Source organism: Protopterus annectens, chromosome 3.part0 (genome assembly GCF_019279795.1).
Source record: "Protopterus annectens isolate FY-2018-M chromosome 3.part0, PAN1.0, whole genome shotgun sequence".
NCBI classification, from domain to species: Eukaryota; Metazoa; Chordata; order Ceratodontiformes; family Protopteridae; genus Protopterus; species Protopterus annectens.
This window is the reverse complement of record NC_056731.1, coordinates 932,680,754-932,698,955: the sequence shown is the minus strand read 5'-3', so window position 1 is coordinate 932,698,955 and position 18,202 is coordinate 932,680,754. Positions and strand designations below refer to the sequence as shown.

General features: G+C 41.3%; 1 protein-coding gene across 1 annotated transcript in view; it reads right to left on the bottom strand.

Moving 5' to 3' along the window:
* The window catches only part of LOC122796955 (adenylyl cyclase-associated protein 2-like), a 750,428-nt gene that overhangs the window by 88,847 nt on the left and 643,379 nt on the right, over window positions 1-18,202 (bottom strand). The window contains exon 9 of the mRNA XM_044065728.1: window positions 15,970-16,110. Coding sequence (XP_043921663.1) covers window positions 15,970-16,110 — 141 coding nt within the window. The remainder of the gene's footprint in view (window positions 1-15,969; window positions 16,111-18,202) is intronic.

The window sequence follows — 18,202 nt, the reverse complement described above, 5'->3', positions numbered from 1 at the left end:
TCCTGACCAGCTATTCCGGTCTTGGCTGGAGAGTGCCTGCCTTCCAATTTGGATATATAAGTGCATCTCTTGCAAGTCTGAGTGTTGGAAGTTAAGAGGAGAGGGTTGTCGGTGCACATGAGGCAGTTGCTACATTGCCTCAGGATGCCCAGGTTCACCAGGTTAATAGGAGAAAGCACTGGGAACTGACCTTTAGACATGCCTGGAGGGGTGGGCACTGATAAGTACTAGATATGTTTCCTTGTACAACGTTTAGTGCTGGTAGCACTTGTGTGGTACAATAATTGCTACAAGAAGTCTGGTAAAGTGCTAGATTAATAAGTTAGCATAAGTGCAGGAGAGGAGAGAACTAGTAGATCTAGGGGAAAAATTGAAGAGCAGACTCTGGCACCGTTCAGAAGCTTTCAAACAGTCCTGGATACAGCAAGTCTGTATCTGGACTAGACTAGTTACAGGAAAGAGGGGAATCAAACACAAACACAGGCTTTTAAAAGCCAGAAAGTTGAAAGAGATGGAAGAAACTGCCCAAAAGGCCAATAAACCACAAATCTGGGCCAGAAACCACTCCTCTTGTGGTAGATAGGCTACCTAGTGCTTACCACTCCCACTGATAAGCTAGAAGGCTTCCCTCCAACACAGAAAGGCTTTGGAGGGCTCTGAAGCTTACAAGCAGTCCTAGATACAGCAAGTCTGTATCTGGACTAGACTAGTTACAGGAAAGGGGTGGAACAAGTGCTAATGCTGGCTTTTAAATCAGAAAGTTGAGAAAGATGGAAAAACTGCCCAAACGGCCAATAAATACAATTTCTGGGCCAGACACCACTCCTCCTATGGTAGATAGGTTACCTAGTGCTTACCACTCCCACTGATAAGCTAGAAGGCTTCCCTCTAACACAGAGAGGCTTGGGGGCACAGGAGCTTACAAACAGTCCTGGATACAGCAAATCTGTGTCTGGACTAGACTTGTTACAGGAAAGGGGAGAAACAAGTTTAGAATTTTTTTTTTTTTTTTTTTAGTAAAGTGGAAAAAGAGAAAACTGGAACAGAAGATAATTCAAGGTTAAGAATCTATGTGGGTTGGCCTTCACAAATGTTCTCTCTCTATTAGGTAGAATGAACTAATGACATTAGAGTGGGAGGAGTGTCCCAGATCAAATATACAGTATGGGCGGGCAACTGCAAAGCCATCAAGTATAAGAACAAGACAACAATAGGGACGGGGGGGTGGGAAACTATTACAGCTACTAGCTGTAGCCACTAAATGAAGGTTTTAAACAGCTAAAGGAGCAAGGAAACTCTAGAGAATGCTTTTAACTGCAAACAAATCAGTTATAGGATACCTGATTAGAACACAGAAACCTCAAAAAGTCAAAAATGCACACAAAAGCACGGACAGAGCAGTCACAAACAGAAAATAGAACTCTCAGTACGAAAAAGCAGTTTACAGTTAAATTAAGTCAGTAAACATGGAATCAGAGTAATGTAACAGTATCTAGCAATGAAAAACACAGTTAAAACAGTACATAAATGCAGTGAAACAGTAAAAAAAAGCTTTATAACAGTACAAAATTTAGTAGATTAACTGTACACTTTTCATAACTTTTTACAAGCACTCCTAACACCAACACTGCACATCACATGCTGACCATTTCTCTTGACCATGCTTAGTAAATCATGTCAGCTAGTACTGACCTCATAGTTGGCTTAGGTTTAGATATTTATCCATATCGGGAATTCAGAATTTACTCTGAAAACACTGATGAGTATACTCTCAGGAGTACAGAGATGTCTTCTGGTAAGCTGAATATACTCTTATAGAAAATGCAGGAATGAGCTAAGGACATCTTACAAATTGCTGAGCTGTCCATTTTGATTCTGTGAGACATTTTTATCTACTATCTATTACAAGGAAATGAGTAACCCCTGTAGTCTAACTACAATTTCTCCATATAACAAAGTATATTATCTGGAAATAAACACAAACACATTAGCCTCATATTCAGAAACTAAAAATGTAAGGGAATCTATCAGAGTGAAATAAAAATAATCATTACCAGAAGAAAAGTCTGAAGGGCTTCTTTATTCATTTTTGATTTAATTCAGGAATCTTTGCCAGTGCCAGTAAAGGATCACACCTACGTATTTTCAGCAAAGAAGAATGTCAGTCTAAGAATGAAATATTTACTCAATTCTGTCTTGGGGTTTTCTGAACTACATTAAAGTATTCTCTGGAAAAATATTTTGTAGTCAAAAATTGGCAAAGATATGGAGGTGGCTGGAGAGAACAGTCTGCTTAATGAAGCTGGAAGTGGCACCATCCACCAAAGGTAATCTACAGGTGGCATTATCCAAATGACACCAACATCGGTGCTGATTTACCACAAATATTCTATAACACACTGGTGCAGTGGATAGCATTGTCGCCTCACAGCAATATGCTCCCTGGTTTGATTCTTGGCTGAGGTGCCTTCTATGCGGAGTCTACATGCTCTTTGGATGGGTTTCCTCTCACATTCCAAAGACATACAGTAGTTGCAGGGTTATCCACTCAGCAGTGTGAACCTTGGCTCTAGATGGGTCTATATTATAACATCGAAGTCTTAAAACTTCAAATGTTATAATATTGAACCCTATGCATCGAATGCTGAAAATAGTGAAGCTGCAGAATATTGAATACTTTCCTAGGGAAAGTATTCGGTGGGCCGTTTCTGTAGCTTCGCTATTTCCTCAACTGTGGAGCGAAGGTTACAGACCGGGTTAAGGTAAGTGTGCGAACAGATTGGGTTAAGGTGAGTGTGTGATAGTTAGGGACCTTAGGGTTAGGGAGCAGGTAAGGTGAGTGTGAGATAGGGACCTTAAGGTTAGGGAGCGGGTAAGGTGAGTGTGTGATAGGAACTTTAGGGTTGGGGAGCGGGTAAGGTGAGTGTGTGATAGTTAGGGACCTTAGGGTTAGGTAGCGGGTAAGGTGAGTGTGCGGTAGTTACGGACGTTAGGGTTGGGTTAAGGTAAGTGGATAGCTAGTAGTGTATGTATGGTTTAGTGTAGGGTTTTGTGAAGTGTATATGTGTGGATTATTTATTTTGGTGTGCTTGTGTTTTGTGTATGTTTGTCGGAACAGCAAATTTTTTCCCTGGGAAAAAAATCACTATTCTGAGTGTTCGATGTTATAGTATTTCGATCGAAATGGTACGATATAACATTCAAAGTTTTATGACTTCGATGTTATAATATAGACCCGCTTTAGACAACAGTTATTGTTGCATTGACACCCCAACCTTGTGTGCAAAAATAGGAAAAAGGGGCTGCAGATGGATGGATGGACTGTATGACCCAGAGGTTACTGACAAGATGTTTGGTACTTTAGAGGATGACTTGCTGTCTCTTGTCTTGGGGAAATATTAGGCTAGAAATATTTTCATTAGAAATTATGGATGACTTAACATATCTTATTTAATTATTTTTTACCTCCTTTGAATTTCTTCTCTATCACACATCCATTTTTCCTGCCTTCTCTTAATTTCCTTTCTTTCCTTTTTGAAAAAAATCTGAAAAAGAAAATGGACTACTGACCCAATTCCATTATTTAAAATAACATCCTCCGACAATCACACCCATTACCCAGAGGTTAGGTTATTTCTGCAACTACACAGGGTACCTAGCTTTTTGTGAACCTTTGTAAGTAAAGTCACCAATGCAAGAACCCACCTACTCTCCACACTACTGTATGCCTCCCCAGTACTAACCAATTTAAACAAAGGTGACCTAAATAAATTATCTACTATATCAAAATAGCAAAATTCGCCACTGACTTACAGAACAGATCCCATCATTGCCAGTTCCTTAAAAAACTATCCTGGCTAGAATTACCAAACCTACTAACTTTCAACCAACTTGCGGTGGTGGTGCTGTGGTAGCGTTGTCGCCTCACAGTAAGACGCTGTCCGGTTCGATTCTCAGCTAGAGCGTCTTCTGCGTGGAGACATGCGTGAATGGGCGTACCTTCGTTGGAGGTTGTGCATCAGGCCTGGCAAGCCAGTATGTAAACATCAACTGCCAATCATTAGCAGACCGGAGTTCCGCTGTGGTTACCCCTAACCGTGAAAAAGCCGAAAGACACAAACTAACTTTCAACCAACTTACTATGGCCCACCAAATCCTCTATCACTCCAAGGAAACCCCAGCCCTACAGGGATTATTACACCACTATGCTAGCAATCGTCCACTAAGAAGTACCAACAAATCACTTGTTGACATTACTGAAAACAAATATAACACTGTGAACCCCCGCTATACTACTACTGTTGCAAAAACATGGAATACACTCCCTCTAGAAATCACTGGAAAACACAGATGACTTTAAGAGCCTTCTTATCCAACTCATGGACTTGCTCCTGTACTAGCCCTGGGTGAAGACCACCAACCCTCTTACACACACCTCCTCTCTCTCATCTAAGCTATCTCTCTCAGTACTTCTAGACCCTAAAAGCAGACAGAATGCATATTACCACTATTAGTGCTGCATACTCTTATGGCCTACTGTGCACCACTGTGTGCCTACTGATGCCATCATCATATACATTCACAACTGAACACAGAGACCAGGCTATATTTACCAAAAGTATAAACTAGTCAAGAGTATCAACACTATCCTTACTAAATGTATGATCTCAACTATTTATATAAATCCATCTAACTATAAAATGTTGTGCAAAAGATGCAACTGTTGTAAATTCATATTGTTTGTAGTACTCTGTGCATTATTATTGTGTTATAGTATATGTTACCTCTACTTACTATTTTATTACTGTATTTTATTATGGTATGTTATTACTGTATGGAGCTTTTCTCCCCGGGCTTCCGCTGAAAACGGGCAACCCTGACAAGTCAGACAGTTTTCTCAATAAACAAATGTAAAATAAATAAATAAATAAGAAAAATAAATGAATGTAAAGAAAGCGATGAATGCTGAACATCTGTGAAAAATTATACCAGTACTAGTAAGGAAAAAGAAGTTATGTCTTACCATAACGTTCCATCTGTGTTGTTGATCTTCATCTATTCTTGACTTCTGCATTAAGGTTCCGATCCTCAGAACCGATCCGGCTGTTATATAGCTTGCATCAGCCAAAAAACTCTCGAGCTAATAGTCTACCCACAATTCCCCCCTCTATATTACCTCAGATTGAGTTTGCAAACTTACAGAAACAACACAGTGAGACCTAACTCAAGTTAGAAGCCATGTCCAAGGTGTATCCTAACAGGGAATCCCAGGACAGCAAGTCGCCCCACCAGGACTCTATAGGAGTGGGCAGGTGAGGTGGGATGCAAGAACAGATGAAAATCGACAACACAGATGGAACATTATGGTAAGACATAACTTCTTTATCTGATGTTGTCAATCTTCATCTGTTCTTGACTTCTGGGACAGAGTTCCAAGTTACCTTAGAGCCTGGGTGGCTCTATGGAAGTACATTCCTCAGAACCATAAAACCAAAGGAGGCTCTCCCCCTGCAGACCATATATCCAATTTGTAGTGAGTAATAAAGGTATGTGGGGTAGCCCATGTTACGGCTGTGCAAATTTCAGATATGGAAGCTTTAGAATGAAAAACAGCTGATGTTGCCATAGACCTGGTGGAATGTGCCTTCACTAGCATAGGAAGCTTTGTATTTCCTTTATTTACACTAAAAAGAATCTAATCTCTTAACCATCTTGACAGAGTAACCTTAGAGACAGGTTTGCCCAAGAATGCACCTGCAAATGAAACAGATAACTGTTCTGATTGTCTGAATTGCTTAGTTCTGTCCAGGTAAAAACATAACTGCCTGTCCACATCGGAAAGGTGTAGACAATATTCGCTTTTATTAGAAAAAATTTAGAAAAATACAGGCAAATCTATAGCCTGATTGATGTTGGCCTCTGAAACCTCTTTAGGAAGAAAGGATGGTATCTTTGAATGGGGGCTTTAAACGAATTGTCTACTTAAGAAAAACCTTACAAAGTCTGTGAGAAATTAAGGGCTGGTCACCGAAACTGTTATGAAAATTTCAAATGGCTGTTAGGATAAACTTAATAGTATAAGTAGAAGCCCCTTTACCAAAAATGGTAGCTAAAAACTCTAGAACTTTTTCAACTGAAACTGAAAAAGGATCAAGACCATTATCATAAGCCCAGATATAAAATCTCTTCCATTTACTAAGGTAGAGATTCCTGGTGGATGGCTTATGGGATGCCAACAAAATGTGTCGTACAGGAGATGGAATGTCATTATGCCTGATGATTAATGGGATTGGAGAAACCAAGCAGTCAGCTTGAGAGTTTGTAGACTAAGATGCACCAGTCCCTAGGGTTGAGGCAGAAGGTCTGGAACTGGGTCTAGAATCCACAGGCATCGAAGTAGATGAGGCCACAGGAGGGGAAACCAAATTTGTTGAGGCCAGTAAGGAGCAATGAGGATTACTTTGCTTTTCAGCTGAGTTCCTTTCTTGAGGAAAAGGGGAATCAGAGGAAAAGGAGGAAGGTATAAAGCAGACCCGGGGACCAATCGAGAGGAAAAGCATCTCTCGGGAACTTTCCCTGAGGTGGAATTAGGGCAAAATAGCTTCTGCACTAGTTGTACAGGGGTGAAGCAAACAGGTCGCAGCAAGGCTGGCTCCAGAGAAGAAAGATCGTCTTCGCCACTCTGGGATTTAGAGACGACTCATGAGGCATGAGAATGCATCTGCTCAGTTTGTCTGCTATCACGTTTGAACTCCCCAGGGTGTGCATTGCTATTAGTAAGTGGTTGGAAGTTATGGCCCACTGCCACACTTGAAGGGTTTCTCGACATAGTGGGTAGGACTTGGTTCCTCCTTGTTTGTTGATGTACCAGACTATGGACATATTGTCTGATTGAATAGCTATTGTTCCTCGAGGTAAGGCAGAATTAAATGCTTGCAATGCTAGAAGCACCACCCTCAACTCCAGAACACTGATATTTATTTATTTATTTGCAGTTTGATTCCGGGGAAGCCCACTGGGCTGAACTGACCCATTTTCAGTGGAGGCCTGGGGAGAAAAGCTCCAAGATGCATTATACAATTTAGATACAACTGATAGTTAACATTAAAGATGATATTATGTAGAATAGTTACTCATAAATGCATTCAATATCATGCATAGTTAATAAATTCATTAAGCTTGAAGGTAGGGATCATACAGTTTCATTTGAGGAAAACATATGTGTTAGGTGTGGTAACAGTTTACATACAAACCTTTTTAAGAAAATGTAAATATGGTTTACATACACACATCAACAGTAGAATGCTATTTTCAATATTTACAAGGTTGGGCTGTGTGAGGGTAGCTGTAGGAGTTGTTGAGAGCTTAGAGAGAAGCTATAGAAATTGTTGAGAGCTTAGATAGGCTCATAGGAAGATAACTATGAGAGTTTTAGAGCTTGGGAACCAGAGAGAGAACCCCATCTGATTAGGTTGGGTGAAGGCAGGTACATTTCCATTTAGTGGACAGGTGTTTGCATAGTTGGGTTTTGAAGTTTTCTGAGTTTGGTATGGTTTTGCCTAGTGAGAAAGATAGGAGAAGTTGGCCAGCAGGACGTTTGGGTTTATGGATAGTAATTGAGTTCTGATTTTCAGATCTGAGAGCTCTGTTGGGTGTATAAGGGGGAAGGATGTTAGTTAGAGCGGGACATTTTGTTGGGTGAAATAAGAGTCTATATACAGTAGTGAGCTGGAGATAGTCTAGGTAGTTTAGGAGTTCAAGCCAATTCAGGGATTGTAGGGTTAGGCAGTGATGGGTGGTATTTTTAGATTTAGAGGCAAATTTAGAGATTCTGTTGTAGCAGTGTTCTACTTTAGAGGTGATAGAAGAGGACAGGTTGGTTAGGAGAAGAGCTCCATATAATAAGGAAGGAAGAAGATAAGTTGAGGCCAGAGTTTGCCTGGTAGAGTTGGACACGAAGCTATTATTCCTATACAGCATACCTAGCTTTTGGTGGGTTTTCTTAATATTTTGTTGAATATGAATGTCAACCTTGAGGTGTTCATCTACATTAATGCCAAGTAGTTTGGCAGAGGGGACCACTTCTATAGGTGAGTTGGTTTGACTATAGACTTTGAAGTTGTTTTTACCGTAGGGGAGGGAATAATAGAATCTTTGATTTACTTGCATTGAGAGAGAAGTGGTTTTGGCGCATCCAGTTTTCAGTTGTTGAGAAGGCAGTTTGGGTTTTAGTCAGCAATTCAGAGAGGTTTGAGGCAGAGCAGACTAAGGCTGAATCGTCTGCGTATTGAATGATTTTAGCATCAGGAATAGCAGTGTGAAAGTTATTGATGAAGATGTTAAAAAGCAATGGCCCAAGGATGGATCCCTCTGGTACGACAGTTGGGGTAGGTAGGAAGGAAGGAGATGGAGTTCTTCCATTTGACTGCCTGTGATCTGTCTGATAGATAGCTGGAGAACCAGGATAAAGCATTATGTGACAGATTAAGGTTTGAGAGATGACAGAGAAGGTGCTTCTGGGAAACGGTACCAAAGGCTTTAGCAGATAGAGTAAAACAGTAGAAACTAAGTGTCCTGAATCTCGGGCTTGATTGACAGTTTCTAGGAAAGAGAGTAGAGTGGTTATTGTGCTATGGCCTGGACGGAAGCCATGCTGGGTCAGGAAAGGCATAAGTTGGCGGTGGATGCATTTTTCTAAGATTTTGGAGATTGGTGAGAGCAAAGCAATAGGGCAAAAGTTTGAGATGCTGGTATTTTTGCCTCCTTTATGAAGAGGAAGAATATAAGCTGAGCGCCAGAGTTTGGGGCCATATGATTCTTTTATGGCTCAATTAATAATGATGCTGATTAGGACAGCAATGCCATCACCAGCACATCTTAGGAGGGAAGAGGGAATATTGTCGGGAGCGTTAGAGCAAGGTTTAAGTTTGGACAAAAGTTTTTTTATAACGTTAGTGGAGATGGGTTTGAGTTCAAATAGATGAGGTGAGTTAGAAGGGGGAGAGTGTAGAGCAGTTGGGCTACTATTGGGAAATGTCTTGGTGAGGGTAGTAATAGTTTCTATGAAAATTGAGTTAAATTCAGAGCCTAGTTCAAGGTCAGATTTACTTGGGTCAGGACAGGGATTATTCTTGGAGCCTGGATTGAGGAGTGAGTTTATTGAGTTCCAGAATTTTTTTGGGTTTTTATTGTTACTGGACTGAAGTTTGATATAGTAGGATTTTTTTTGTCTTTGGTGATTAGTCATTTTGAAAGGTTGCGGAGCTGTTTATATTGGAGCAAGGTATTGACCAGTTTATTGTTTTGGTAAAGCTTCCATAGTTTGTCTCTGTGGTGCATAATCTGTTTTGTCTCTCTGAATAGCCAAGGAGCAGTTTTAGTTTTTATCCTTTTGTTTCTTAGTGGGGCTAGTGAGTTTAAAGTATCAAGGAAGACAGAGTTGAAATATTCTATAGCCTTGTCAAGAGGAAGGATGTTTAGAATTTGCCAGTTCATTTGTTTGAAAGTATTTGAGAAAGCAGTTGGGTTGAAGCTACTGAGGTTATGAGTTTGACTGTATTGATGCTGGTGTGGGGAGGAACTAGTTGAGCGATATATAAAGGCTGGGAGGTGGTCACTAAAGGTATCAGGAATTGTGCCAGAATTGGTTACTTTATTTAGATCTGAGACTAGGATCCAATCTATAGTGGATCCGGGAGGGTTTATTTTGTTAGGTCGAGTGATGGAGAGGATTATTTGAGTGAAGTTATAGAGGTTAATGGATAGGGAGGGAGAGTGGCAATTGATTTTATTCCAGTCAATATTCAAATCACCAAGGATATAAGTTTCATCATTAATTTCAGTAGAGGCCCATAGGAGAATATTTTCGAGTGTAGAGATATTGTTACCAGGTGAGATATATAGGGCAATGATGCAGATATTTTTATGTTTATTGAGTTTTGGAATTCCAGCAGTTAGTTCAGTGTTCTGGAATTGAGGAATTGGAACTTGGAGGGGAATTAAGGTAAGAAGGTTGGAGTAGACTAGGCAGTGCCTCCACCTTTTTTATTTAGTCGGTCATTTCTGAGACAATGAAATCCTGGGAGCAGAATCCCAGAGTTGGAGATAAATGGCTTGAGCCAGGTTTCGGAGATGGCTAAGATATATGGTTGGTTATGGCTTAACCAAGCTTGAAATTGGTGTACTTTGTTGTTTAGACTTCGTGCATTAATTGTAAACATCTTTAGGGTGTTGAGAGAGGAGGAAGAGGGTAAGGGATGAGTGTTGTTAATAAAGGATGTAGGACCAGGGTTAGGATGGATATCACCAGCTTGGGCTAGGTTGTTGAAGGAGATATCCTTTAGCTATATTGGTCTGCCAGGCATGAATTTTGGTAGATGGTAGAGTGGAGCAGGTGACAGTGTCTTGACTTTAGAGGAGAAGAGTTTAGGGTGAAATAGATGCAGATGGTTGGGCTGAATGAGAGAAGAGGAGATGGAAGTAAGGGTGAGGGAGAAGGTGGGTTTGCATGGTAGTTGTCTTTGTAGGTGGTATATGAGGTAGCATAGTATAAGGGAAGTAGGAACATAATGAGGAGGCTGGGGGACTGGAGAGTGTGATAACTTGAGGAGAGCATATTGGAGCAGAGAGAGAGACTGGTTAGGAAAATAGAAAAGGCTATGAAGAAGACAGGATTTAAAAAGTGATGGAGGTATTCTAGAGATTTAAGGAAAGAGGAGGGGACTATAATTATTGGGTGGAGTACAGATTACAGAGTTTAAGAAGGATGGCTATAGGTGGGAGGAATAATGAGGGGGAGCTGGTATTGGGTAATTAGGCTGAGAGGGTGGGGTAAGATAGGAATAAAGCTAGGAGTACTGGGAGTGTGTGGAAATTGGGGGCAGGGTAGGGGACCGGAGTGAGCCCGTAGGGCGAACGGAGCAGGAAAGAAGAGGTGAGTATGGCAGAAAAAGAGCAGTTTAAAGGCTGTAGTTGGAATGTATCAGCTAAATATTTCCAGCCAGAAAATAAAGGCTGCCTTTACAGAGGGTGGTTTAGTGGGGGGTATTTACAGTCTAAGGATATTAACTCACAACCAACTGTTTGTGAAAAAATAAAACTTGTTGGGATTATAAAGAATATCAAGGATTTATATTGGTAGATGCTGCCACCTAATGGTAGGATATAGCAAACCGCAGGGATAGTTGGACCAGTCTTAGGTTTAAATATATTCTAGGGTAGTGATAACAGGAAGGGGAGAGGCAGCAGACTGGCCTCTAAAAGGGACGGAGTGCTTTGGACTGTCTTCCCCAGATAATGCCCCCCCTAACTAGAAAGCATCCATGGTCACTATGGCCTCGGGCTGAGGAGAGACAAAGGGATGACCCAGAAGAATCTCCTTGATCTGCATCCACTCTTTGCATCAACCTGGTTATAAAAACTGAGCAATTCATAAGATGGGTTAGAACTGACCATTGGTTCGCAAGAAGCCACTGAAGGAGACTCATGTGAAATTTTGCTAGTGAGACTAGAGGGATCGGTTCTGCCATGGAGCCCAATACTTGAAGTACTAGTTGTGCTGGTATCTTGCTTGAGCAAAGACAGGCTGAACATGAGATTGTATTTTCTGCAACCTGTGGTGGGGTAGAGAGTCCACACAAGACAGAGTACTGAAACAAGCTCTGATAAACTCCATATTCTGAGAAGGGATCAGTTGAGACTTCTCAAGATTGACCATGATGCCCAACTGCTGAGATAGTCTAAAAATGAAATCTGTCATTTGAAGAAGTAGATGTCTGGTGGAAGCAGGTGAGGAGCCAGTTGTCTAGGTATGGAAACACGTGGAATCTGTGCAGCCTCAAGTGTGCTGTTACTGCTGCCATACATTTGGTGAACACCCTGGGGACTGTGGTGAGACCAAAAGGTAGCACCCTGAATTGGTAGTGGCTGGCTCTTAGCCGAAGTGGAGAAACTTTCTTGAGTGTTTGTCCATTTCTATGTGGTAATATGTGTCTTGAAAGTTGATAGAGCACATCCAATCATTTTCCTCTAGAAAAGGAAGTATTGACTGAACCATGACCATCTTGGATTTTGAATGTTGGACAAATTTGTTTAGAATACTGAGATCCAAAATTTGTCTCCAGTCCCCTGTCTTCTTTGGCACTAAAAAGAACCTTGTGTAAAATTGGTCTGGTGGGACTTCTTGGATGACTCTTTTTCTAGCAGCTTTTGTATTTCTAATGCTGCTTGGTCCCTCTGACCACATGGAATGTTGGAGAGTTTTGTATGGGTCCTTAAATAAAGGGTGAAGGGGATTAAATAACCTCTAGAAATAATCCTCAGCACCCAGGTATTGGTAGATAAGCACTGCCAGGCTGTTGGGTGCAAGGAGAATCTTCCTCCGACTGCCTCCAGAGGCAAGCAATCGGGCCACCTTTCAGGAACACTGGTAGGGTTGACCAGAAAAAGACTCCCTGGAACCCTGGTTCTGCAGACCATCCCTGTCTCTGGGATGGTGTCTTCCATTGTAACCGCACCCCTGCCCCGAGGGGAGTCTGTATCACGTGTATTCTGGAAAGGCTTGTGGGACTTCTTGAACCACATTTTGCACTCCTTTGATTCCTGGAGTAGGATCGTTGAGGACTGGAAAAAATGTACGCCCACAGCAGACAGAGTCTTTCCATCTTTCTCACACCTGAACAGAGTTTCCTTAACTTTGGGGCCAAACAATGAGGATGCATCAAAGGGAGCACTAACGAAGGAAGACTTGAATGGTTCCGCAAACTCACACAGGCGCATCCAAGCGTGTTGTCAAATCGCAACACCTGAATCTCCTGACCTGGTTGCCCCTTCGGCTGCATGTGCAATGAGCCTCATGGATGAGTTTGAGATATTCTCCAGGGTAGCTAACTGGGAGGCCACTTCTTCCGGAATCCCCTCAGCTACTGCTCCTGCCAGGGTATCTGACAGGTCCTTGACCAGATCCCTCTGAAGCCTAGCGAAGTGTGCTGAGAAATTCAAAGACTTGATGGAGAAGGTCGATGCATAGACCCGCTTCCCAAACATGTCCATCGCCCAGGACTCTCGGTTAGGGGGATGTACAGTAGAACTTTCCTTAGCCAGTTCTTTTTTGGTGGCAGCCACTACCACCATGGCATCAACCACTGAAACTTTTGCCCAGTGTGGATGATGCTCAGGAGTGGAAAGATTTTTTTCTTCCTGGGGTGACTGAGGGGATCCCTCCCCCTCATCGAAATCTTAATCCTCCATGACCAATTCTTCAGGAGAATCAAGGTGTTTCCTCTTACACAATTTCATCCAAGGAGGTTCTTCAGTGGGAGCATCTGAAGATAATTTGGAAGAGAGTACACCTTTGGCAGGTAACTTTTGTGACCTTGGAGCTCTCTGTCCGGTGGTGGAGGGTGGTGGTAGCTCCGGTGAAGCAGGGGTCAAGGGGTGAGACACAGAAGCTACATGAGATGAGGCAGTGGCCAAAGCACTTTCCATAGCTTGAAAGACAGGTCCTCCTGAGGAGGAATGGGAGCCTGGAACAGAGACAGACAAACTTGGAACCAGGGTCACACCCTGCCCCGAGAGACCCACCTGAAAAGCCAGAACCGAGGATGGGTCCTCTGTCAGTGCAGCCCGAAAAGGTAAGGCCGGCTCCATGAAAAAAAAATGTAACTGACTTGAACCCCTCAGGCCCAACGGCGAAGATCCGGTCCCGGGAAACCATCGGTCCCAAAGGCACTGAAGGAGTCACAGCTGTACCTGGTACCAAAGACAAAAAGGTTGTCGGTGCCGAGATCATTGGATTCTGTGTGGTTGGAGTCGACTGCTCTAAAGCCTGTGAAGAGGTCAGAAAAGCAGTGTAAGAAGGAGGTCATAGGAGAGAAGCCCCTTGCACCAGGACAGAGAGGGGGCTGAGAAGATGGGGGAAAACCTCTAGTTGTCAGAATCTGATCCGCCAACCTCACTATATCGATTTTTGAAAGACTCCTTATGGAGCGAATGGACAAGCCAGATGGGGACTCAGGTCTCTCTAAAAAGGGACTGGGCAGCTGCTCCAAAAAAGGGTCAATAGATAGAAAATAAGTAACCCTGGGTTGAATCAGAAAATTTGTCTTCGCCACCGTCTGTGAGGCAGTAGAAGATATCGGCGCTGTCAAGCCAGCAGTGGGAACTGGTGCCACTGACAGAAGCATAGCCAAGCTAGTAGTACTTGGTGTTGTAGCCTGTGTGGAAGTCGTGGTCGGTGCTGGTGCCGAAGAGTCATTCACTCTGTTCTGAAAGCTTCGGAACCTTAGATTTTGGTTCCAAAGAGGAACCTGCAGAAGAGAGCTTATGTTTCTTTTGTGTCAGTGCTGAAGGAGATGTTGGCACCGAATAAGAAGTTTTAGTACCAGAGGATGGAGGAGACTGGTCAGCCTTGGAGAAGGCTTCTTAGAAAGGGGCTTTAAGAAGCCCTTTGAGGATGAGCTTGTTTCTATGCTCTGCCAAGGCTCTATTACTGAAACCCTGGAAGACAGAGCACTCAATATTCAAATGGGACACACCCAAACAGTACACGCAGCATTCCTGTCCATCAGAGTTTGGTGTTTTCCTGCCACACTCTTTACACTGCTTAAAACCAGTTGTAGTAACTTTAGATTTATCTACCATCACTGTGCAACGCACTAGGAGAGGCAGAAAAGGAAAGAAGAAATAAGCAAAAACCACTCACACCACAAGGGAGAACACTACTAGCAATGGTAGAAAGAATACCTAACAGGAAGAGGGAGAGGGGAGAAGGGAACTACCAACGATGGTAGTTAGCAATACCAATGTTAAAAAGGAATGGGTAGACTAAAGTATGAAAAATCTATAGAACTATAAGGTAGAAAAGGCTAATCAGACAAATTACAAGAAAAAATACACTTTTTACTTAGCTACGCGAAAGGAGTCGGCTGATGTTTCTTGCTGTAAGAGCGGCAAATGAGATCTGAGGTAATGTAGAGAGGGTCATGGTGGGCAGACTATTAGCACGAGAGTTTTTTGGCTGACGTGAGCTATATAACTGCCGGATTGGTTCCGAGGATCAGAACCATAACCCAGAAGTCAAGACTAGATGAAAATTGCCATCATCAGATCCTATGGTATTGAGAAACGAAAGAAGAAAAAAAAGTAGTACAATGAGACTACTAGATATATACCAGTGTCTCATACACACACACACACACACACACACACATATATATGTGTGTGTGTGTACTTTTCAAGGCAAATACGAGACCAGCACAAGGAAGAATGGCACAGCTGCTAAAAATCAGGCTGTAAAATATGAACAGAAGTTCCCCAGAAAAGACAAATGTAAGCACCTGTGTCTTAATTCCTAATGTACTACAAATGATCAAGGCACATTTTCCTTCGCCTGCAGCTGTGGTGATAGGTAAGCATTTTCTCAATAGTCCTCTGTTACTAAGACTGTACAGTAAACCACTGAGTCCACATAAATTCATTTATTATTCTTTGGCCAAACCTCCACTCAAAGTTCACATCAAATCCTTCATGACTTTAAACACTATGCTCCCGTTAGCAGAACAAGTCTACCACAGAAGTGCTGTGAATTTTTTTTCTTATGATAGGATCCACTGCGCAACACCACAAGTTTTGGATCACATCATTCCTGCAGTTTTTTTTTTTGTATGATTTACTCTAACTACACCAACCAGACATTAAAATATTTTGTAATGAAAAAATACACTGTACTAGCACTGATACCTCTGGAACAGCATAGCAGCTAATGCCCTTAGATGTGAAGATCATCAATGTCAAGTGCAATACTTGGACATTTAGTTTAAAAGCCCACAGATCCAAGATTGCAAATGGCATTTTTATAAGGTGTCAAAAGGTGGGAAGCATAGAATGCAGATACTCATAAACATATTTTTTTTGTACAGGCTATGAACAGGATAAGACTTCAAAAGAAGCATCACAATGTACTGTACTTACATAATCATCATTCTGTGGGATTAGAATGTTCATCTCTGATGACTTGGCACTCACAATCTCACAATTTAGTGATTCTTCACTGAGGTATACATGACAGCCTTCTGTCTTGTTAATGGACATTGTTGGCACTCTCCCCATAACCTAAATTAAAGAAAACACACTCAGAAATGCATTGGAAGGAAAGAATTTAGCTGCACGGCTGATGATCATTTATGGTGGGCACAAGTGGAAGTATGTAATAATCTATCACTTTATGGCAAACAGAAAAAAATAAAAATGAGCTTGCAGTATTATTGCTATGGTGCTGAACTTGGGAAAACACAGCTACTGCTATACTTAGCAGTTCAGAGAATGCATTTATACAATTGTAAAGAGTTGCATTTTTGCCTGTAGTAAACCCAGCTGGGCACAGGTCAAAGCGCAAAAGAATTTGAGACAATGGGCTTCTTTGCTGATTCACACTATTCTTAACAGCTACAGCAAGAAAAAGGGTCATAGGTAATGAAGAAAATATCTCGCACCTACAAAGTGACTTTCAAAAACCGATTTCAGCCCTACAGTTTAATTTCTGGATATAGTTCTGTGGGGAGGAGATACATGTTACACTGTTGAAATCATCCAGACTTTTTTTTTTATTATTTTGTTTTTCAGTTTTCAAACTCTGTTTCTGGGACCTTAGATTTGTCGTTATCAGTCTCACAAACCCTGCTGTAGCAGTACCAACTGAATGAACTGGAAGAAAAACAAAGCAAAGAAATATTGCACCTTCTCCCTCTTTGTTTTTGAAATTGAAAGTTTACTGAAGACAACTGTATCCAGACTAATACAATTACAACTTCTGACAACAAGCTTTACCATCTATCAAAACATGTTATTTGAAAAATAATCAATGCCAGCAACTAAAACCAAGTAACAATAAACTCAAAAAATGAACAGTTGAGAAGAACAGTGAATAAACAAACACATAAAGCTTATACAGAAGGCAAATTACAGAAACACACCCTTTAGTTATTGTAGTAGTAGATAACTGTAAAGTTAAAAAGAGTGACAACTTACAGGTGAAATTATCATACCCTTCATTTACACTTATTTTATTCCACTTTTCAGAGCTCCAGATCAAATATTAAGAACCACGGTATCTGTTTATTTTTCGGTCTTTTTCATTTGTTCATCCTTAATTAGGTTGTCATCTATACATTTTTTCCAATAGTCCAGAAAACATTGTACAAACTCTAGTATGTTTCAAATATTAAACAGACTATCTGTGTTTGTTAAATCTCCAATTACATTGTGATTTGATTTAAGAAAAGCATCACAAAAGCAATGCAATTACATCACAAACCAGGAAAACGGGACATTTCTCCTCCCCCCAATGTACAAGTGACATCATGAAATTGGCAGAAAGTGAGCGGGGTGATGGGAGGAGATAGGGAGGGTTAGGGGAAGTGTGAGGGTATGTGGCTTTGGTCCTGTTTTGGACAAAACAAAAGGTGGCAACCCTATCGTTAATAGAAAGATCTTGCTTACACTACTCGTTCATAAGGCTCACCACTTTCACGCTCATAGAAAAGAGACTGCTTCCCACTTACTGGTTATTCCTTTCGCAGTGAGTAGCATTAAGGCATCTAATAATGCTGTTTCATTATGTGACTAACTCAGGATCTCATAATGACATAAGAAGCATTGGTGAGTCCAGCACTACTTAACTTGGTCATACCAAGTCAAATATTTCATGAATATCTTTCCTGAATTCATCCATTTCAGGTCAAGATCCAAACAATTGTGGACTTCAAAGATGGCCACACACTGAGTGACAGCTTAATTTTAGCTCTTCCAGTGTGAAAAAAGAAACCCGGAAAAGAGAGCCATTGACTTTGTCTTTTTGGGAAATTTCAGTAATTGACTAGTAACTGACTAGTAAGTGCATTGCCTGGATGCCAGCAAAAAAGAAATTCAGAAAACCTGAAAGGAAGTCAATCACAAAAGATGACAAGAAAACACTGACTGGGAAGAATCTTGCAGCTGTTCAGCAAAAAGTTCCAGCTTTGGTACAAGACATGACTTCTAGTAATCTAGAGGAATAAAGTCAAATATATTCACAGCTGATTAAAATAAACAAAACACTGAAGTAGTGTATCAACTCAAATAACAAAATGTTGGAAAAAAATGGAAGAAGTTTTAAATACATATTCAAAAGAGCTGACAAAACTGCAAAAATTAGGAGTCAACATGA